At 35.3% G+C, this 23,220-nt stretch overlaps 1 protein-coding gene across 1 annotated transcript in view; it reads left to right on the plus strand.

Moving 5' to 3' along the window:
• CLGN (calmegin) overlaps window positions 1-21,465 on the plus strand; it is a 37,680-nt gene extending 16,215 nt beyond the window's left edge. The window contains exons 4-15 of the mRNA XM_036240428.1: window positions 85-143; window positions 2,367-2,508; window positions 4,430-4,511; window positions 6,204-6,396; window positions 9,059-9,248; window positions 13,890-14,003; window positions 14,123-14,273; window positions 15,747-15,962; window positions 16,847-16,972; window positions 17,349-17,508; window positions 18,635-18,735; window positions 20,950-21,465. Of these exons, the coding sequence (XP_036096321.1) occupies window positions 85-143; window positions 2,367-2,508; window positions 4,430-4,511; window positions 6,204-6,396; window positions 9,059-9,248; window positions 13,890-14,003; window positions 14,123-14,273; window positions 15,747-15,962; window positions 16,847-16,972; window positions 17,349-17,508; window positions 18,635-18,735; window positions 20,950-21,030 (1,615 nt within the window). The 3' untranslated portion in view covers window positions 21,031-21,465. The remainder of the gene's footprint in view (window positions 1-84; window positions 144-2,366; window positions 2,509-4,429; window positions 4,512-6,203; window positions 6,397-9,058; window positions 9,249-13,889; window positions 14,004-14,122; window positions 14,274-15,746; window positions 15,963-16,846; window positions 16,973-17,348; window positions 17,509-18,634; window positions 18,736-20,949) is intronic.
• Window positions 21,466-23,220: the final 1,755 nt, after the last annotated feature.

Raw genomic sequence — 23,220 nt, forward strand, 5'->3', positions numbered from 1 at the left:
TATTGTGTTTCTAATATGTATTATATCTATAAATTGCTGGTTTTATTTTTAATGACATACATTTGCTTTTACCTTAATCTACAGGTGGGTCTTATCAAAAGCAAAGAAAGATGATTTAGACATGGAGACTTCTAAATATAATGGTAAAATATTTATTTAAATATTCAGTATAACTAGTATGACCCAAAGTTCACCTGCTTTTGAGATTATATTTCTATGAAATTTCTATGAAAATATATATGGGGCCTTAGTCTTCACAATAGAACATTCTCTTTTATCCTGTTTCCTTTCCAGTATTTCTGGGAGTCCCGGGGTAATCCATACTTAAGCCACCAATATCAGATTTCCTTGTAGGACTATTTAGCATTCACAGTCCTTAATGATAGCTTCTGTCAAGTGCCACTTGAGTAAGATTCATTTCTATATTTTCAGGAGTAAGCAGACCTGCCTAAAACATTAGGTACTGAGATACAGGATTTGCAATGGGAATAAACTTATTTAAATTTTTCAGGTTAAGTTGTTAATAAAAGTACAATAGGTGTATAATAAATATCAATTCTTTAAGTGACCAGCTTTCAGGATGTCTTAAAAAACTATATAAATTCTTTTTTTTTTTCTTTATTGATTTGAGTGAGAGGAAGAGGGAGAGAGATAGAAACATCGATGAGGGAGAACTTCTATTGGCCGCCTCCTGCATGCCCCCCATTGGGCATTTGACCTACAACCCCGGCATATGCCCTGACTGGGAATCGAACCAGTGACTTCCTGGTGCATGGGTCAACGCTCAACCACCGAGCCACACTGGCCAGATTCTTTTTGAAATGTTGTTTACATCAGAATTTATATTACCTGGTATTGTCTACATTTGGGTATATGATTTGTTTATAGAAAGTTATTGTTTATTTGAAGTTGGGAAAACCTCTTGTCATTGAGGAATAATTACTTTGAGACAAGTTTTCTAAAAGGAAAGTGCTAGATGGTACCTTTTCATACCTGATAAATGTCTGTACATAACTGCAAAAAAGACAACATAGTTTTAAAAATCTTATAAATATTCTTAAAATCCTAGATAAAGTTGTTACTTCTTAAAAGAAAACCTTTTTGTTTTGGTCATTCCACAGGTTAGTAGTGATAATACAATTTATCATCAGTGTGAGAGAAGTACCAAATGAATTAATCTTTTTTAGAAAAGTATAATGACCAGCCCTTGCCCGTTTGGCTCAGCGGTTGGAGCATCGGGCTTGCGGACCAGAGAGTCCTGGGTTCAGTTCCCACTAGGAGCATGTACCAAAAAAAAAAAAAGTATGATAACCAAATTAGAGTGGGAAAGGGAAAAAAAACCTATAAATTTTTTTAAATGCAATTTTAAAAGCCTCAAAATGCATGATGATAGACCAGAAGACCGTTCTCTAATTCATAAGACGTCCAGGTTCTTGTACTGTGAGTTTTTTTAAAAAGAAAAATAATAATATAAAAAGCATTACTGATTCAAAAGTGCCTGTTAATGTTTTAAGTTGGCATAGTACTGGAAAATAGCTAATTTTTGTTAAATTAAGTGTTTTTGGAATTGGCAATCCTACAATTTTCAAAATTAGGACAAAAATTAGTATAAGTTTGTTATTTTCTTTTCTAAAAAGAGGAAAGGAGAAAAATCCAATACACAGTTTGGGCTAAAGGTATTGTATGCAGCCAATGATCTAATTTTAAGAGCTTCCTGATCTTAAACATGGGAAATTCTGGCCCAGAGAAGGCCTAACTCCACTTTGTAGTGGTGCAGCTTAATGCTTGTCCCCTGCTTGCGACTCATGGCCAGAAGTTCTGAGAGCGGATTGGCTTCGCCGGAGAAGCGTGACTATAAATTGTGTTCATTGGGCATATAATTTTCAAATTTAAAATTTAAATCCCCACAATAACTTCTGCAGAGTAAGAAAAGTAGCTATTGAATACCACGTATTTCAAAATAAGACTGAGGCAAACTGCACATTTTGTGTTAAAGATGTTCTTTGTCTCATATGTAACTTTAAAATATCTCATTTTAAAAATACAAAGCATATTTTGTAATTTCATTGATTAAAATGTCTTTCAGAGAAATCCAAATTAAGCCAGCTTTAGAAGGGCTTTGACCAATACTGTAGTATTAGTTATTATTCGTTTCTACAATTTTAGCTAAGAAACTGAAATCATTCTCTGGTAGGAGAAATAGGAGGTGTGCCTACAGTTGCAGATATTATCTCCTGATTTAAAAATTTGCTTCATTTTTTCCAAATAAGACTTCATGGAAAAATATTATTGGTCACCACTGCTGATAAATAATTTTAAGTTGGTGTTTTTGGTTGTAATTTGATTAGTTCTGCTTTATATTTTAGGAAGATGGGAAATAGAAGAACTGAAAGAAAACCGAGTACCTGGTGACAGGGGACTAGTGTTGAAATCCAGAGCAAAGCATCATGCAATATCTGCTGCGTTAGCAAAACCCTTCGTTTTTGCTGACAAACCTTTGATAATCCAGTAAGTTTTATGTTTTTAAATATTTTCTGAAATTTATATTAGTTTTATATAATTTGACTTCTAAATATAGCTATAATGGTTATAAAATTGGATAAAAATCCAGATTTTCCTTTTCGGTTTTACTTACTTAAACACACAATACACATATACACACAAACACCCCAGGGTTTTGAGTAAAAAGCAGGTTAATTTAAAAGTAATAGACATAGTGATTGAGTCTAGACATAATAGAATAACTAAGCTATGTTTATATTCATAGATACAACTTACAAATTTTTCTGTCATTCTTAGCTTTCTACAGAACTCTTTTTTCCTCAAATCACCTGTAATAAAGCTATCTCTCTCTATTTTACCTAAAATGGTGAATGTGTACACTTAATTCACATTGTGCACCATTTATTTTACTTTATAGTCATCAAAGACATGAATTTCTTTGTCAGCTACTGCTTAAAATAAAAATATTGGTAAGGTTTTGAGGAAAACAAACTGTCCTTTATTTAAAAAATGAAAAAGAACAAAACAAAACCTTTCTTCTGATCATAGAGAAGCTAACATTTTGAGTGTTTATTTGCCATTCACTGCACATGATACCTTTAGTCACCATGACAGTCCTTTTGAGGTGTAGGTGTGGGCAGTGTGCCCATGTGACAGATGAGCAAATAGAGACTTAGAGCTTAAATAACTTGCCTTTACCCTCGGTGTCACTAGAGTAAGTGGCAGAATCAAAAATAAATCTCAGGTCAAAATTTATTATTTTAATAATAAATAATTTATTATTTTAATAAATTAATTTAATAACATTTTAATAACCACATTTATTATTTTGACAAAAAGTACCTGTTTGTCACCATAAAGTAGAGTAGAAAATAGGAGGGGAAATCACCATGATCTGGCAACTCAGATAATCACTTAAAATGTTAGTCTATTTCCTGTTATTTTCAGTACCAAGTATATACACTAATTGGGTACACACTCTCAAAGTTTTGTATGCTATTTTTTTCTTTACTTTATTGTCACTAAAGTTTCTTCAGAAAGATTATAAACAATAGTCCACTAAAATTACCACTAGTTCTTGTTGTTTCTCTAGTTTTCATCTTTTTTTAAAATTCAATAAACCAAATTATAACCTTTTCAGTTTTCACTCATTGACTTATAGCCATTCCCTTATTGACTTATGACATTTGTAATTCATCGCTTTACCAAAAATCACTTCTAAGTGCTGTGCAGTGAGTCTGTGTCTCAACAAGACTATTTCCTTAATCCCACCCCCCCACCCCCCTGAGAATTACTCAGTGTTGTAAATTCATAAACAGACTGTCCTCTCAGATTGCTCCTTTAGCTGTTATACTGTGTTTCTCATCTCCTGGCTGTTAAAGTCTGAAATGCTCCAGGTTATTGATTGAGATTATGAAATATTTTTGCTGGAAGTATTTCATTAAATGTACAATTATTTAACGTGGTTAGGTATACTTGAACTAAAAGACAAAGTGGTAATGAACTGGATATCTAAGATCACTAGAAATTTCTTAGAAATCTGTTGCTGGACCTATGGTCTTCATAGTCTTTGTTTTTTAGTCTATTAAGGAATATATATAGTATATACCTTATCTGAATTTGAAGTTTCCTATTATAGTTTTAGTCAAAGTATTTTATTCTTAATTCATCAGTTTTGATGGAAAAATTATCTCAAAAATTAGTTGGCTTTTTAATTGTTGATAATGATTCTACTTTTACTATTTTAAAGATGTACATAGAAAAATACATTTCTTTGTATTTCCTCTAGACTGTGGATATGTGTATTGTGGGCTTTCTGGCAATGTAAAACATTTATGTCTAAGTGAATGGAGAGTGATATATAAGACTTTGAAGAGTAATTAGTCATTTTTATTTATCAGCAGTATGATTTTTTCCCTTTATTTAGATATGAAGTAAATTTCCAAGATGGTATTGATTGTGGAGGTGCATACATTAAACTCCTAGCAGACATTGATGATTTGAATCTGGTATGATATTTTAATGTTGATAAGTATTAAAGTTAATAAGTATTTTAAGGAGTAATTGATGAAACAGAAATTTTTATTTTCAACTGAAATTGAAAAGAACTTTGAAAATCTTTTATCTAACATGAGTTTATGTGGCTTTTACAGTGACCTTCAAGTTTCATGCACAGCATATTACTTGATGGCATCCATTTTTGTAATTGGTTTTTTAGCAACATAAAAAAAATTGCCATGTCTATAAATAAGAAATAACATGGTGATTATAAATGTCATTGAGAGATCAGCTTAGAGTTATATTCTTTACCAAATGAGAATCTTAAGTTTGTTCAGAGAGATAAGATAACAGAGCAAAGCAGTCAAACAAAATGATCGGAGAACTGCATGAAAAGGTGGGCCAGCTCAGGAGCTGACAGCCCACAAAAATAACCAAAAGCGTTTTCATAATGAAGCAGCTTGTATTAGGCCCCCCTCAAGGTCGGGGACATTTCTCCCAGCATTCTCCTTTAGGAGGCTGTGTCAGGGCTTCTGCACACAGCAGAAGTAAGGTGTCTGAGACTGAGATACGTCAGATGCATGGCTGTGCACAGGCTGTGAAACCTGGACGAAAGACTCACATACCACCAGTAGCACCAGGTAGAGGGGAGGCTATATGTAGTAATGTGCAAGCTCGTGTTTTAGGTATTTTCAGGTGACAGTCACCTGAAGGTACAATGACAATAATAACATTGAATGCCAAGTTTGGTTTTTTAAAATCCTCACTCAAGGACATTTTTGCATTTATCTTCAGGTAGAATAGTAGGGAGAGAGGGAGGAAGAGAAAGAGAGAGAAACATCGATGTGAGAGAGACACATTGAGTGGTTGCCACCCACACAACCCCAACCGGGGCCGGGGACAAACTGCAACCGAGATATGTGCCCTTAGCGGGAACCGAACCCCGGTCTCTCTGGTCTGCCGGCCAAACTCCAACCGCTGAACCAAACCTGGCCAGGGCCCAAGTATTTTTTAAGCACTTTATCTGATTAACGCAGTTAATCCTCAGAGAAACCCTACAAAATAGGTACTGTTATTATCTCCATACTTCAGAGGTGCTAAAAAAACTACGGAGAGGTTAAGGAATTTGCTCAGGGCCACATGCACCTCATTTAAGTGGCAGTGGCAGGATTTGAACCCCAGGATCCAGCTCCAGATCCCATTGCTTTTAACCAGAGGCCTTGTCAAATGAGAACTTACTAGTAGCAAAAGAGTAGTAAAGATAGTCTCTGTGTCTGCTTTGTGTCTGAAGTTTCTTCACTCTGCTCAGGAGGGTCATTTTCTAGCGTATTGCTGAATAATAGTAATGGATAATCATTGTAGTCTTAAGGTCTAAGTATGCTTTTCTCTATGCTTCATTTTCTTAATAAATTATTAGCAATGCAGATTTACATAAAGTGATTAAAGCTTACTCTGATGTTGCTAGAGTGGTTTCAGCTTCCCTCCTACATCTCTCTGAAAGAAGTGCAGTGTGTGCTTTAAAAAAAATCTATTTTGAAATAAAATGTCATTTTCCAGCATCCTTTATTGTCCCTTGTGTCAAATAATTCTTTGGTGAACTAGCATTTAATACATTTTTATAAACTCTACTTACTGGATAGGATAGAGAAATTCATCAAACACCCTAATTCTGGACTAATCCCATCATTCATCTCTCTTTGAAGGAAAATTTTTATGATAAAACACCCTATACCATCATGTTTGGACCAGATAAATGTGGAGAAGATTATAAACTTCATTTTATCTTCAGACATAAACATCCAAAAACTGGAGTTTTTGAAGAGAAACATGCCAAACCTCCAGAAGTAGACCTTAAAAAGTTCTTTACAGACCGGAAGACTCATCTATATACCCTGGGTATATCCTTTTAATTCGTTCAATCAAAAATATTCGCTGACTGCTGATACTTGCACGGCAAGGGCTCCGAGAGAAACATATGGATCTTGCCCTTAAAGAGCTTATCTTTTTAGGAAATAATTTAAGTGCAGGTAGAAACTCAAGCACCATATGAGGGGTACAGATGAGGCAGTTGAGTTCAAAAGCAGTATCACTTCCAGTTTGGTGACTCTGAGAAAACCTAGTGAAGGAGATTGTATTTGAACAAGTCTTGAAGTGCAGGTAGACTGTGGAAGAGGAGGCAAAAGGGTATTTTAGGCACAATGACATTACTGGTACTGTAAGAGTTTAAAACTGGAAATAAGATCAGAGAGGAAGAAGTCTGTAAGACCAGGCTGGAAAGCTTAGACTTTATTCTACAGGCAGTTGAGATTATTGTTAGGTCCTACCTCGTGGTGGTGGTGTACCTATTTAAACCTTGAGAGGGAAAGTATGGAGCAACCATACATTAACATGCTTAACTTTATGTAAATAGAAGTTTGCATAGATGTTGAGGGGGCAGAACATCATAGGGATTTTTTGTCCTCTTCCCAAGTACATACAGTTGAGAGCTGTGCTCTGCCCAGGATTACATAATATCACAGCATGTCAGAACCCAACAGGACAACTCCATCCAAGACTAAAGTATTTCAGCTTTCTCCCCAAAGACTGCTGTTGCAGAAATATTCATTTGATCCGCCAAGGCCAAATCTTTAATGTCAGCATTGACATCAAAGACCATATGTGGAATTGGAAGGTAGTACTGGACGTTTTGGGGAACATAAATTGTAAAATATGTGAAATTATAACTAAGACAGAACAAATTAATTTAACCAGACTTGACTGTGCAAACCTGGTCAGAAGCAATTTGGTGGGATCTATTAGAGGCCCTAAGAGCCTGTGTCCTTGGACACCACAATCCCACTTTCAGGAATTTATCCAAATAACCCCTGTGTGCAAATACACTATAAATTAGAAACAACCCAAGTGTTACAATAGGGGTTTTCTATACAATAAAAAATGATAACTGTGAAATGTTTAGCAATAGGAAAGAAATGCTTATAATATTCAAATGGGGAAAGAAAGAAAACATGATTCAAATTGGAGGCACATCATGGTATGCAAGCATATAAGAGAAAGACTAGAAAAAAGAACTAATTGTCATTAATCATCTCATAGGTACCAGGCTCTATATTAGGCACTTTGTTTAGAACCATCATGTGAGGGGAGCATTTTCTCTGTGTTTTGCTTTAACATAGCTTGAGTAACTTGCTCTAGGAAGCAATAGTAACCTATGGACTGGAATGGAAATTCAAGTCTGACTTTTTTTTATCCTCACCTGAGGACATTTTTGCATTTATCTTTAGACAGAGCGGGAGAGGAAGGAAGAGAGAGAGAGAGAAACATCCGTGTAAGAGAGACACATCGAGTGGTTGCCACCCACACGACCCCAGCAAGGGCCGGGGATAAACTGCAACCGAGGTATATGCCCTTAATGGGAACCAAACCCCCGGACTCTGGTTCGTGGGCCAGTGCTCCAGCCACTGAGCCAGACTGGCCAGGGCTTAGCTTGACTTTTTTCCTTTGTTGTTATAATATTGTGTTATAATCTCAGCTGTTAATAGAAGAGGAAATAGTGGAGAAAATATTGAGGATTTGTTTGCAATATCTGCGTTTGTGTATGAATTGCATCCTTGGGTTTGGTATAATCTGGCATCGTGGTGGAAACCTTGGAGACTGGCATTACCTGAGGACAGTTTCTGCGGGAGGTGGTGGGTCGGGGCAATCCAGACATCGCTTGGCAGCTCCTACTTCTTTAGCTTGTTGAAAGCAAATATTAGGCAGCTGTTTTCATGTGTCATTCCTTCCCACAATATAAATTTTACCCAGTGACCTCCCTCCATGTTTACAGAGGAGGAGAGAGCCTCTTTCTTGTCATCACAAAGGATTAGGGAGTTCTTTATGAAGTGTTTGGCATGGGACTTCAGAGAGCTAGAATTTACCTCAGCATAATGATAAATGTAAGCTTCAATAATTTCAGTCACCTTTAAGATATTTTACACAATCAATGAACCATTGAATTTGAAATGCCAGTAAACTTTATCTTTAAGGATTTCTAGGAAATGATAGTGTATTGATGTTAATTTCCTAGATTGGGGTTATGTAGGAGGAGTATGTCCACATTTAATATACATTAAAACATTCAAGAATGATGTCAGTGAAGTCAGTAACTTACTCTCAAATGGTTCAGAAAAAATGAAAATTTTTATAGTGTACTTGCAACTTAAAGTTTGAGGTTGTTTAATTATTTTAAAACACTGAACAAGATTGGGTTGTAACTATAAAAGAGTGAAGCTGACTGGTTGTGTGAGTCCAAAATTGAGCTAGGTAGTTGATATTTTTTATTTGAGAAGTAATGGAACATTTTACTAAATTATTATTGTGACCTAAAATTTTATCTTTGATTTTACAAATCACTAAATCTAGTGATTTCAGCATATTTTAGTTTAGTGCAATGGTAACTACTCTTTCTGGTTGAGAGAAAATTTTACCCATGATGTTTAGGATACTTTTATTATTTAGAAGATTATTTTTTAAATGTCTATCAGTATGATAACTATAATATATTTAAATTGCTCTTTAGTGATGTATCCAGATGACACATTTGAAGTATTAGTTGATCAAATAACTGTAAACAAAGGAAGCCTACTAGAGGATGTGGTTCCTTCTGTAAATCCTCCCAAAGAAATAGAAGATCCCAGCGATGAAAAACCTGATGATTGGGATGAAAGAGCAAAAATCCCTGACCCTTCTGCCGTCAAGCCGGAGGACTGGTAAGCAAAGAATTCGGTAGTAAAACATAATTGAGAAATGACACAAAACATATAAGTGAAGTTTACTACTAATGAAATGTATTCTTTTAAACATCAGAATGACTTAATTTGATTATTTGGGGGGAAATACTATTCTAAAATGGATTTTGCTCTTACCTGCTTTTCAATTATCTTAATTTTCATTTTAATTTAATACATACTTTAATTTTGTTGCATTTTTCAATGTACTTTTATTTTTATCCTCCCAGTGCTGGGGGTGGGGGTGGGCAGAGGGAGATTCCATGACTCAAACACCAACACTTTATTTTAATTTCTTGTTTAATCTTTATCGTGTGTGCAAATTTTACATAGCTGTAGTCTTTTCCGTTACTTAGCCTTAAAATAGATATATCTTCAACATCTTATAAAACTATATAGGATTCACGCATATCAATTTGCTTAACCCTAATATTTTGCTAGCTGAGTATTTGTGTCATTTTCATTCTACAGGATTATGAATATTTTCCCTAAAAGAAATGTATTCAATTCCTGAGTTCCCATAGCTTGAGTTCAGATGGTGAGAGATACCTGTCTCTCCATTTATGGAGGTATTCTTTGTCCTTCAAGTATGTTTTGCAGTTTCTCCATAAAGATCTTGTTACCTTTATTCCTAAGAACCTTTTTTTTTTTTCCTGCTGACTGGGTAACAATTATGATATTGCTAAATAGATTATCTGTCTTTTTGTGTTTAACTCACTATATTAGTTATCTGTTGCTGTGTCACAAATTTCCTAAATATTTAGCAGCTGAAGACAAGAAACATTAACTCATCCAGTTCCCGAGTTGGGGGTCTGGAAGTGGCAGGCTGAGTGTATGAATACTAAGTGTGAGTTTATAAAGTTCGGTTCTTAGTTGACTAAGAGGTTTTTTTTCATGACCATGTGTTGGATTTTGTAAAATGCTTTTTTGTGCATTTATTGAAATGACCATAAAGATTTCCTCCTTTATTTTCTTAGTATGGTAAATTATGTTGATTAATTTTGGAGTAACCTTACCATCCACTTGGTCAACAAGTATTGTCCTTTGTATATTTGCTGGATTCAAATTGCATTTTTTTCTGTCAGATGTAATGAAGTATAATTTCATATATTTTATATACAGTTTTATTCATTTTGATGAATATATATAATGATGTAACTAACCACCATCATAATCATGACATAGAATATTTACATCATCCAAAAAGATCCCTCATGTCCTTTTGTAATCAGTTTCCTCCTCCTTGGGGGCAATCGCTGATCTGATTTCTGTCCCTTATAGTTTTGTCTTTTTTAGACTATCATATAAAATGAAATCATAGTGTATAGCTTTTTTTTTCTGGCTTCTTTCACTTAGGGTAATGCTTTTTGAAATTATTGTAATTGTTAATATGGTTGGATGTAAACCCATCACCTCACTATTGTTTTCCATTTGTCCCATATATTCTGTGGTCCTTTATAAAAAAAAATTTTTCTGACTTCTTTTGGATTGAGCTATTTTATTTTATTCTTTTATTTTTTTCTTTTTTGTTAGCTTATTAGCTTCACTCTGGTTTATTTTAGTGGTTTCTCTAGGGCTGACAGTATGTATCTTTAACTTAGTTCAGTCTGTTTTCAAGTAGTGTTGCACCACTTCAGATCTAAGGCACATTCCCCCTTCCATCTTTTGTGCCTTTATCACACGTTTACTCTGTATGTGTGTGAGGGCCGTGCATACTTATTCTTTAGTCAGTGGCTTTTAATAAGACAGTTATTAAGGGAAAAGCCCTTTTATTGACCATTTCTAGTACTCTTATTCTTTTGATTTTTTAATCCTCACCTGAGAGGGGAAAGGAGAGAGAGGGGGAGGTAGGGAGGAAGGCAGGCAGGGAGAGGGAGAGGGAGAGAAAGAGACACACATAGATGTGAGAGAGAACATCGATTGATTGCTTTTCATAGGTGCCCTGATAGGGGATCAAACCTGCAACCTAGGTATGTGTCGATAGGGAATTGAACCTGCAACCTTTTGGTGTACGGGATGGTGCTCCAACCACCTGCACTACCAGCCAGGGCTCTAGTACTCTTATTCTTTAGTGTAGATACAAATTTCCATCTGTTACTGTTTTCCTTTTGCCTGATAAACTTTTCTTAACACATTGTAGTGTGCGTCTGCTATCATTGAATTCTCTCAACTTTTATTTGAATACTTCTTTCTTTTGCCTTCAGTTTGGGTATATTTTCACTATTGGATGAAGATTGACAGTTATTTTGCAACAGCCATGGCTTGTCTTGGGAGCTTGCACTGTTTCTGATGAGAAGTCAGCTGTTACCATCCTTGTTCTTCTTTACCTAATGTGTCACTTTTTCTGTTAGGTTTTAAGATTTTATTATTACCAGATTTCAACAGTTTGGTTTTATTGTGCCCTGATGTAGAGTGTGTGTGTGTGGTGTGTGTGTGTGTGTGTGTGTGTGTGTTTCATTCCTTTGGGTTCTTTGAACTTTTTGGAGTGTGGATTTATAGTTGGAATCAAATTTGGGTACATTTGGCCATTATTTTAAAAAATATTTTTATGTGCTTCCTCATCTCTTTTTTGGGGGTGGGTACCACTTAATATATGTTAAACTGCTTTATATTACCCCACAGGTCACTAAGGATCTGTTCGTTTTCTTACACCAGTTTTTCTCTCTGTGCTTCATTTTGGAAAGTGTCTGTTCCCATTTCTTCAGTTCTTATTTGTTCAGAACATGGAGTATTGCTCCTGGAACCAAAAGTGTTAACTGGCTAACTTTCTTGTAGATAAAGAGGGATGCTGATTAGTAATGAAAATGTCTTTGCTTTCAGGCAAATAGTATAATAGGGAAGTCACTTGTTCAAGGTGGGAAGAACAGTACAGTTTTTATTTATTTATTTATTTTATCCTCACCTGAGGACATTTTTCCACTGTTTGTACAGATAGAGCGGGAGGGAGAGAGAGGAAGAGAGAGAGGGAAACATCGATGTGAAAGGGACACATCGAGTGGCTGCCACCCGCACGACCAACCAGAGCCGGGGACAAACTGCAACCGAGGTACGCGCCCTTAGCGGGAACCGAACCCGGGTCTCTCCGGACCGCAGGCGGACGCTCTAACCGCTGAGCCAAACTGGCCAGGGCAATAGTACAGTTTTTAAATGAAAAATCACTTATTAGCATATCACTGTGAATTTATACTGTCAGAAAAGGTAGGACCCTATCCTTCTTGTGGGTATTCTAACATTGCTTCATAATTGTTTCCTCATAAAGTGTAACACTGGGAAATAAGTTTGCACTTAAATGAGAGAAACTGCATATGGAAACCTCATTCTGATTGGTGATATGTATTAGAAGTTGTTATATACATAAGTGCTAAAAGAAATGTTTCCTTAAATTTTAAACTCTGGTTACTCTGAGCCCCCAGAGACTCAAGATGGCATTGATATCAGGCAAGTACAAGTCTTCACATAGAGAGAGTTGATTATTTCTGTTTATTTGGTTAAGTTTTGTTTGGAAAATCATAACGTAGTCTTGTTTTAAATGTCTACTTTTCTATAAAGAGGAAAATTATATTAGTATTTCTATTCAGTACATACTATAATTATGTTAATATATTTTAGAATTTACTAAGTGCTATTTTTAAATGAAAATGTAAAATTACTAAAATTAAATAGTTTAAAATATTAGTGTAGGAAAGACCTTTCTAAATATGATATAAAATTGAAAAATTATAAAAGAAAATATTAACAAATTTCAACTACATTGGAATAAATGATTTACATATGACCAAAAAACCCACCATAAATTATAATAAAAAATACTTAAAATATTTAAAATTCATATAGCTGACAGAGGCCTAACTTTTTACTAATTTCTAATATATTCCAGGATATGTGTTATTTGTGATAGGAAGTTTTGGGGAACACTAAATGTCCCTCAGTTGTAGATAGGTAAGATAAATATATCTCTACAAAATAAAAGACTTGGAACTATTAGGAAGAATGGAGCATATATATATGTATATAAAATAGGGTTCCTAGCCCTGGTTTTGCTCAGTGGTTAGTGCATCAACCTGCAGACCAAAGAGTCTCAGGTTCAATTCCTGGTCAAGGACACGTACCTTGGCTGCAGATTAGATCAATCCCCGACCCCAACCTCGTGCACGAGGCAGTCAATCAATATGTCCCTCTCACATTGATGTTTCTCTCTCTTTCCCTCCCTCCCACTCTATCTAAAAATCAATAGAAAGTGAGAATTTTTTAAAAAAGAAAAAAAAATAGGGCTCCTAGTCTACTGCCCTATCACCCCGAATGCTCTAAATCTCATCCAAAATAGGGCTCCTAGAGCAGTCTTCACACATAGCCAATATCCAATATGTATTTGTTGTTGAATGACTGACTTTTAAGTGACAAAAGCAACCTTTATAGAATGCTATTTGTATAAAAGGAATATATACATATGTGCATGTATGCATAGAGCACAACAGGGCGATATACCAAACACTGGCAAGTTAGCAGAAGATGTAGGCACAGAGGCAGAAAGGTAGGAAATACTTTTGGTACCTTCTGAATTTTGCAACATGCATTTTTAAACCTTTGAATATTAATAATTAACATAAAATACTGTGTTTTTAGGGATGAAAGTGAACCTGCCCAGATAGAAGATTTAAGTGCTGTTAAACCTGACGGCTGGCTCGATGATGAGCCAATATATATTCCAGATCCCAGTGTTGAAAAACCTCTGGACTGGTAAGCACCCTTTATCTCCACGGGTCCATTTCATGTTCCACTTGCTTTTTCTTACTAGTATATGTGGCTGACAGGAGAGAATTGAGGTTATTATATTTGCTTTGTTCTAATATCCTAAGGAATGAAGACATGGATGGAGAATGGGAGACGCCTCGCATTTCTAATCCAGCATGTCAGATTGGGTGTGGTGAGTGGAAACCTCCCATGATAGATAACCCAAAATACAAGGGAGTGTGGAGACCTCCAATGATAGATAATCCTGATTACCAGGTATGTTCCAGTTCCATTGCAGAGTCAAAATGTTATGCTATTTCTATTACATATATAGTTATTGATAATGTTACATTAACTTTAGAAAATTGATTTGTAATAGTGTACCTTGGCTATCTTAAGAAGACAAAGTAGATAGACTTCAACTAATTATTTATATCTTTAATGTAAATCTGTAATTTTCTGGAGAAATACATTTAAGAACTCGAGATCAGTCACTTCATACTGTATTTTTCTCTAATAGTTAATTGATGATCATTATGGAATAAAGTTCTATTTTAGAATTAAATATAATAAGCAGGTTCTGATCAAGATGACTGCCTGTGTTTATTTAATGTGCTGCTTACTTTTTGCTATTATTAAAATTTTGATTTTTGTTCCCCAATATGAGTCAGATATTACAGTTAGGTACACTTTTGAGTGTACTTACCTTTTTGTAGTAGAAGTCTGTTGTTATCCATTTAACCCTATATTTTATCTAATTATTCATTGACATTTTCTAACATGTATTATACATATGCAGTTACATACTCTAATTGCTCACTTTAGTTTTTCTTTATAGAATATATCACAATATATTTATTTTGGAAATTTTTTCTTTAATGTCTGTCTCCCTCATAATACAAGACCCATGCCCATCACTGTGCCCCTAGTTCTGGCATAGTGCCTGGAACAGAGTAGATATGTATGATGGAATAGTGAGTCAGTGAGTGATCATACTGTCGAACTGATTCAGTTTGATTGTGTTTAATCGTTCCAGATCTAATGGAACTTTGATGTTGGATAACTGTTTTGCAATTCAGCCATGGTTGAATAATGATGTGTGTCATGGGTATATGTTAAAAGGAGTGGCTCCATTTTTGCCAAATAGCAGTCTCTCTGATTTGGGCAATTTTAATATCATGTTGCCTTAAATACTTTATTTACTAAATATAAAAAATTTGTCTAGCCTGGCTGAGTAGCTCAGTTGGTTGGAGTGTTGTCCCATATAACAAAAGGTTGAAGATTTGATTCCCAGTCAGGGCACACACACATGCCTGGGTTGCTGGTTCCATCTCCAGTTGGGGCATTTACTGGAGGCAACTGATTGCTGTTTCTCTCGCGCATGTGCGCTCTCCTCCTTCCGCTCTAAAAATCAGTGAAAAAATTATCTTCAGGTGAGGATTGGGAAAAAAGAAACTTTTCTAAAATAGAATCACTTGTGAAATTTAATTACTCAAGTTCCTGTGTGTGTTGGATTTTCACTCTGCCCTTTTTTTTTTGCAGAGTTTAAAGTCAGTATTATTTATAGGAACATTATGTACAGAAAAAGAACAAGATTTCATTTCCAGTGAATTACTAATGAATTAATATCAAAATTTTCTTTTTCTCCAATTAGTATAGATGATTTCATTCAATAGCAACTGCTTCTTAAGTAGCATTTATAATGAAATTATTTTATTTGAAAATGTCTTCAAATTGTTTTTCTTTCAGGGAATCTGGAGTCCTCGAAAAATTCCTAATCCAGATTATTTTGAAGATGAGCATCCATTTCTTCTGACTTCTTTCTCTGCTCTTGGTTTAGAGCTTTGGTCTATGACCTCTGACATCTTCTTCGATAATTTCATTATCTGTTCAGAAAAGGAAGTAGCAGATCGCTGGGCCGCAGCTGGTTGGGGAGTGAAGAGAATGACAGAAGATGCTAATGAGGTATCGTACCGATCATATAGGAGTGATAGGACTTGGTCCTGGGCATAGTTATGCAAATTACCCTTTAAAAGGTAAATAAATACGTAATAATTGTTAAGTGCCATAGAAATGTACTTAGATTTATATAGACAGAATATTTATTAGCTTTATTTTATTGTGATACAAATTCATTATAAACTATATAATGAATTATATATGCATGTGTAAGTCTTCATTTCATTCATTGAATTATGAGTGCTATAAGGTAATTATTTGCTGTTTATAGAAATGAGACGACTTAATATATCTATTTCTAGTCTTTATCTACAAGTCTTTGCAACCTTATCAATTCCAGGCCTAAGTGATAGCAATAATTCTCAGGTTGATTTCATTAATAAGTCCTTTAAAAGTACAGAATGAACTATCAGAGTTATATACTTCTAAATGAACCAGATAATACAGGGTGGGGCAAAAGTAGGGTTATAGTTGTTCATATGGAAAATAATATAACAATAAATAATGATATAAGAATAAACTCTGTGTTTTGTGTACTCACAACTGTAAACCTACTTTTGCCACTCCCGGTGTATATCCATAAAGGCTAATTGTATTCTGAAATTTAAATTTACCGAAAAAGAAAATTGTCATTATTTTTGCAGGTAAGTTAGGGGTTTCCACCTATGTAGTCACATATGTTCTACTACAAAGTCTCCATCAGCGATGCATGCTAATAATTAAAAGTTTAAACTTTATAAAGTGTAAGATAGGAAAATGAATTATTTTTTAGCCTAACAAGTTCATACTCCTTAATAAGAAATGCCTAGGTAAAATAAGAGTTTTGGGTAGGCTGTATTTCCTGATGAAGGCTGTAATGAGTTTTGTTTTCACGCTTATTCCCTCTGTAGCCCGGTGTGTTGACACAGTTAATGACAGCTGCTCAAGACTACCCCTGGCTTTGGCTCATTTACCTTGTGACAGCAGGGCTTCCAATAGCATTAATTACTTCATTTTGTTGGCCAAGAAAAGTAAAGGTAAATAAAATTAATTTCCTTCAACTTAAAAAAAAAAAACCTCTTAATGTTTAAGACTTCCATGAATCGAGGAAGTGGTTCTTAAAAGTAATAAACTAAATTTTGCATAAATTTTTTATTGTGTATGATGTCAGTTATTGCAAAAAACTTTTTAAAATATAGTGCTTTGCGGCCCTGACTGGGTAGCTCAGTTGGTTGGAGCGCTGTCCTGATATGCCAAGGTTGGATGGGGGTTCGATCCCTGGTCAGGGCACATACAAGAAGCAACCAATGAATGCCTAAGTAAGTGGAACAACAAACCAATGTCTCTCTCATATAAATAAAAAATAATACTGCTTTGCTTTTAGTAAAAATAGCTTATGTTAAACTACCACAGAAAAAATATGAAGATGCAGAGTATAAAAAAACTGACATATGTAAACCACAAACAAAGGGAGCGCTAGAGCAGGAAGTGAAGGAAGAGAAAGCAGCCCTGGAGAAACCAGCCGACTTGGAAGAGGAAAAAAAGCAAAGTGATGGTGAAATTCTTGAAAAAGGTAAGACAGTGATAGAGGTTTATAACGGGAACCCTGGGCAAAGCTCAGAAAAACAGTAGGTTATCTGGTAAACACTAGCTCCTGTACTACTTATTGTCAAATTTATACCATCTGAATCCCCAAGAATGTGTGACTGTGGCAAAGAGGAGTTATTATCCCTCTTGGGTGTTGTACCCCAAACAGCCCCATCCTATTCACAGTTTTTGTCTTCTAGAAAGAAAGATACTTAAATATTGTTCAGTTGCTTACAAGCCTAGCAACTACGGATCCCATATGCCACAGTTTTTTGCAAGGACTTTTCTTGACTCCGAGAATACAGATGAGATGGGTGGTGTAGACCATGGCCTCTGTACAACAGAAGGAGGTGTAAGGCAGGTGCCTGCAGCAACAAAATCAACACCAAGTCTTCCATGGCTGCTGTATATCAGAGAGTTTATATCAAATAATGGCATTGCCTGAATGGATTACTGAATCATATGCCCCCTTCCCACCCTTTACCAAACCCCTGAAGATGTTAGAATTAAAGAACTGAGGCTCTTTGGTGGTTCTCCATTGAGACTTCCTCACGCACATCTAGGTAGATGTAAAACTATTGATGTTTGCCTGTGTCCCAAGCCCAGACCAGATTGAGCTTCTGACAACTTCAATGATGTCTTGAGCACTATTTTTTAACTTAATTAGTTGATGAAACAGTTGATTTAAAAACCATAATCTAAACACACACACACACACACACACACACGTATATTTACATATGTCTATGTACACATATAAACTTTATACATAGATATTTGCTTTTCATATTATACACATACTAAATGCTTAAGAATATTCCTTTCCTGAAATATAATTTATTTATAAAATGTGGTCACGAGTGTTTGTTTATCTTTATTGTTGAAAGTATTACAGATGTCCCCCCTTTTTTCCTTCATTGACCCCTCTACCCCACCCCACCATACCCCCTGACCTTCATGAGTATTTGTAATTAATTTAAAAAAATTTTCTAATGGAAGATATTGCTTTTAAACATTGAAATGTAAATAAATTCCCTTTATTGTATTTAATACTTTTTAGTAGCAAAATCCTATTCATCAGGTCTTTGCCTTTAATAAAACCTGTATTCCAGAAGAAGAAGGTGAACCTGAGGAAAAGAGCGAGGAAGAAATTGAAATCATAGAAGGACGAGAAGAAGGAAATAAATCAAATAAGTCTGGATCAGAGGATGAGGTGAGCAGCTAACTCAGAAAATAAACCAGTTTCTACGTATGATCATTAGCCAAAAAATTGTTTCAATAAAAGGAGCAATCTGGTTTGTGGAGGATTTTTTTGCCATATTTCTTTCAGCTTTCATAAGAGCCTCCATATGGTTTTTTAAATGTGTGCAAAAGGAGGCTAGAAAATACAATAATTTATATTATGTTAATACCTAATGAAATAGTATAAAATAAGCCTGTGGTTTACAAAATATAAAGACAGAGCTGCACCTATAAAAAATTATGACTTTAGCCCTGGCAGGTTTGGCTCAGCCGTTAGAACATCAGCCCGTGGACCAAGAGTCGCAGGTTTGATTTCAGTCAAGGGCACGTACCTCAGTTACTTTTCAGTCCTCAGCCCTGGTTGGGGTAGTGTGGGAGGCAACCAATTCATGTGTCTCTCTCATGTCAATGTTTCTCTCCCCCCCCACCTCTCACTTTCATTCTATTTGAGGATAAATATTATCCTTGGGTGAGGATTAAAGGAAAAAAATTATGACTTTAAAGTATTCTGTTGAAAGTTATAATAAATAGACCATTTGAATATTTGAAAGGTAATTGTGTTCATTACAAAAACAGTCATTGTATAAACATTCTCACTGACTCAGTAATTTACATTCCACATTTGGAAATATTTCACTCATTAGGTAGTTGAGTACTATCTGCCTGACCTGGTGATTTTTGTTTGTTTGTTTGTTTATTGATTTGAGAGAGAAAGGGAGAGGGGGAGAGAGATAGAAACATCGATGAGAGAGAACATCGATTGGCCGCCTCCCATGCCCCCCACTGGGGACTTGGCCCACAACCTGTGCATGTGCCCTGAGCAGGAATCGAACCGGTGACCTCTTGGTGCAGGGGTCGACGCTCAGCCACTGAGCCAGGACAGCCAGGGTGACCCGGTATTTTTTCTCAAATCTTTAGTAAAACTAGTTTTCCCATTAACTTGATAGGTCTACCCCTTCTTATATCCTGACGTGGAACTTTGCGCGGTGCCTTGTTTTAGTCGGCTATTATGGAGTCAGAAACCATCCAGAGTATAATTCAGAACCGGGGCTTCCTTTTTTCTCTCCAGCACGTACCAAAAGCCTGTTTGCTCTGCTTCTCCAGCCTGTGTCACCACTCTTATTGCCGAGTGCGTGTTAAATAGGGCGAGGGTACAGTTCTGTCGCATATGTTGAAATAAACTTTCTGTTTTATCCATTTGAAGAAATCTCCCAAATAAACTTGATTGTTTTTGCTTGTTTTCTAAAGTTTATTCAGTACATATACCTGATTACTGGTCTTCACTGCCCTTTGAGGTTTAAGGGAGTTTGGGGGATCATTATCTAGAATGAAGAGCCGTATTTAGAGGGAGCTGGGTGAGGAGAATTTCTTCTAGGATGCAGTTTTAAACATTGTTTCAGCTGTCATTCTTTAAATAATCATACTTGCAGTCATTCACTTGAATATATCGTCTAGATACATTTTGCTTCACAAAATATTTTGTGTACATTTAAAAATATCTTAATTCGATCTTCCAGTATTTAGTCTTCTTACATTTGTTAGCTAAAATAAACCGATTGTATAGTATAACCTTGAGAAATAATTATAACTCTTTTGTGTAAAATATAATAACTCCATTATTTTATATTGTTGCATAAGTTTACTTTATGTATAAATGCTTACCCAAAAGGATAAGAATTAAAGGAAAGGAAAAACCCAAACCATAAATTTGATGTTTCCCTTTGCTCTCTAAATTTTTCTCAAAGTACCATATGCCAGAAATTCTGAAAAAGCCTCTGAAAAACCACCTCAACAATTCATTACTTACAAAAATACTGTGATGAATAGTTAATGCTTAAAATCCGGCAATGAAAATGAATGTCATGTAACCTTTAATTATGACACTGAAATTAAGTTCTGAATCATAAAATAAAACCGCGATTGAGTTGTTAGCAGTATTCTTTGTCAGATGCATATTTGATAAGCTGAGTTATTCTAGAAATGTAATCATGCCAAAAGGTGAACAAATTAAAACATCAATTTATATACATACCACTTGATCAACTGCCTGAAGTACAGGAACATTATAAGATAGCATTTGATTGTTAGAACATGTATTTCAGAGAATAAGAAATATATTATTTACTACTAAGTACTAGTTTATACAATGTATGAAAATGAACATTTTCCTCTTTTGTTTTCCTAGATGAAGGAAGCGGATGAGAGCACAGGATCTGGAGATGGGCCGGCCAAGTCCGTACGCAAAAGAAGAGCACGGAAGGAGTAGCCGATCCGCCCTCGTTCCTCGGAGAAATGTGCATTCTAAGTCGGCGTGCGGGCACCGAGCTCGATTCAGTCTGCACAGCCTGCTTCTGATACCTAGGAATGTTACTCCTAATTTCAGACATCCACTGTAGTCTATTCAGGGGAAAGACTTTGAAGTTACCTGCCCTTTGAATTCAGAATAAAAGAAATGTGGCACGTTACATATCAGATTTAAGAGATTAATATCCTTAGAAGTTACACAGTTTTAATAGTTTGGAGAAAGTTTTGGTTTGTACAGAGCAAAATAATATGCAGCAGTTTCCATGCTATTGGAATAATCAGTTATTGGAATTTTCCCTTAAACGGCTATACTACAATATAACTGGTAGTTCTACAGCAATGAGAGAGTGTTCTGTTGTACAGAGCTAAATGCAATAAAGATTCTGTATAGTTGCTTAATTCTGTCAGCAATTGAAAGTGTTGTGTGTGACCCATTTACCTAGTTTGTGTCAAATTATAGTTAAGGTCCATTCACTTAAATAACAGATTCCTTTAAGAGGTTCTTTGTTGGTGTACAGGTCAACAAAACAGAAGTGTCTAAGTGTCATTCACAGGATCACTGGTCCGTAGTGATGCAGCACATTTTACATTTGAATACAAAGATAATAGTTCATCAAAACATTTTTTCAATGTTTTATAGTTTTATGCCAGAATGGTTTGCCCTAGTACTGCTTATGTGTACACTGCTCTTGAAAATATAATTTAAATATATTCTTCTTTAATATATATCCTCTTTAATAGGTAAGTTATAATTAGGAGGCTTTAAATTATTTTTCTGATCATTAAGAAATTCTAATGGTTTATAGATATACTTTATACTTTTGTCTTGCTTTTTTCCCCTCAAATTCAAATTTACTTTAAATCTATTATCTTATCTAGCTTCAAAGCTGCCTCTAAGGTTGATAGCAGCAACTATTACTAATGCTCCCCTTTTTAAACTACAGTAGTTACCAAAAGTCACAACAATATTAAAATGGAGCTGTGCTGTTCCACTGGAAATATTTTAAGAAGTTTTTATATTTGGATTACATCCTTCAGAAGGTGATCTAAATCTCTGAGACCATAAAATTACTGTAATACTATATAGAGAACTTTATACTAGTTGGGTACCATTTTGGATTCCTTCATGGAAATACACACCCCATTTTTGGGTGAGCACCAATTAAGTTCCCATACAACCCCTCCCCAATAGTACATTTAGAGTGTGTATAAAGAAAACGAGTCTCCAGCTTCTTTCACTAAAGGAAGCCAGACGTAGGCTACTTATTTCAGAGAGTGAACTGAAAATGCAAACAAGTTCTTTATTCCATTGCTGTGTTCTGAACGTGCATAAATTGGTGGTGGCGATCTTTATACATACTTAACCATACTTTGTATTTATTTACTACTCACTGAACACATCTTGCAAGGACCCCCTTTCTTGCTTTGTATTTGGAATGTCCAAATGAACTAGACATACTGAATCATTCTAGATGAGAATGTTTCTGGCAGTAAACTACTTCAGGAGATAAATCCTTTATGATGGAAACCTTCTTGTCTGACAGGTATCTTGTATGTAAACAATTTTTTCTAAACATTTATTAAAGCTCTTTTTACTTCCTTAGTTGGAGATTTGTTTTAACTTTAACATTTGGTTAAACTCCAAGAGCTTGCAGTAGTAAAATCTGAGCAACCAGTTTTGGCAACACACTGCTACTTATGTGGATGTGCCATCTGGGGACGTACCGTGCTGACAGGTTTAACTAAAACTTAAACTCCTATAAATATGTGTACTAGACCCGTGCAGCAGACAGACATAGTCTTCCTCAGTCACAAGATGTTTTTTTTTTCCTTTTTCCACCCTAATCTGACTTTTAAGTCACTTACATTATGTTATTTTCTCTAACAAAGGAGAAAATCGTATTTTGCTTTTATTTTGACCTTTTAAGACTTTTAAACTTAAAACCAGGCTAAAGTATCTTCCTTTTTCTTGAATTTTTAAAAAAGATAGCCTTGCTTCCATTGATTATGTCTCTAGGAAGACACGTTAGTAGATCTGAATTGGTAGCCTTTCTGAAACTGCATCTGTGCCCATGTACTTCTTCTGCACAATAGAATGGTGACAGTGTGACTTGGAAGTCATGGTTAGGAGTGCCAGAGTCTCTCTCTTCCA

This window comes from Molossus molossus, unplaced genomic scaffold (assembly GCF_014108415.1).
Source record: "Molossus molossus isolate mMolMol1 unplaced genomic scaffold, mMolMol1.p scaffold_m16_p_4, whole genome shotgun sequence".
Lineage (NCBI taxonomy): Eukaryota > Metazoa > Chordata > Mammalia > Chiroptera > Molossidae > Molossus > Molossus molossus.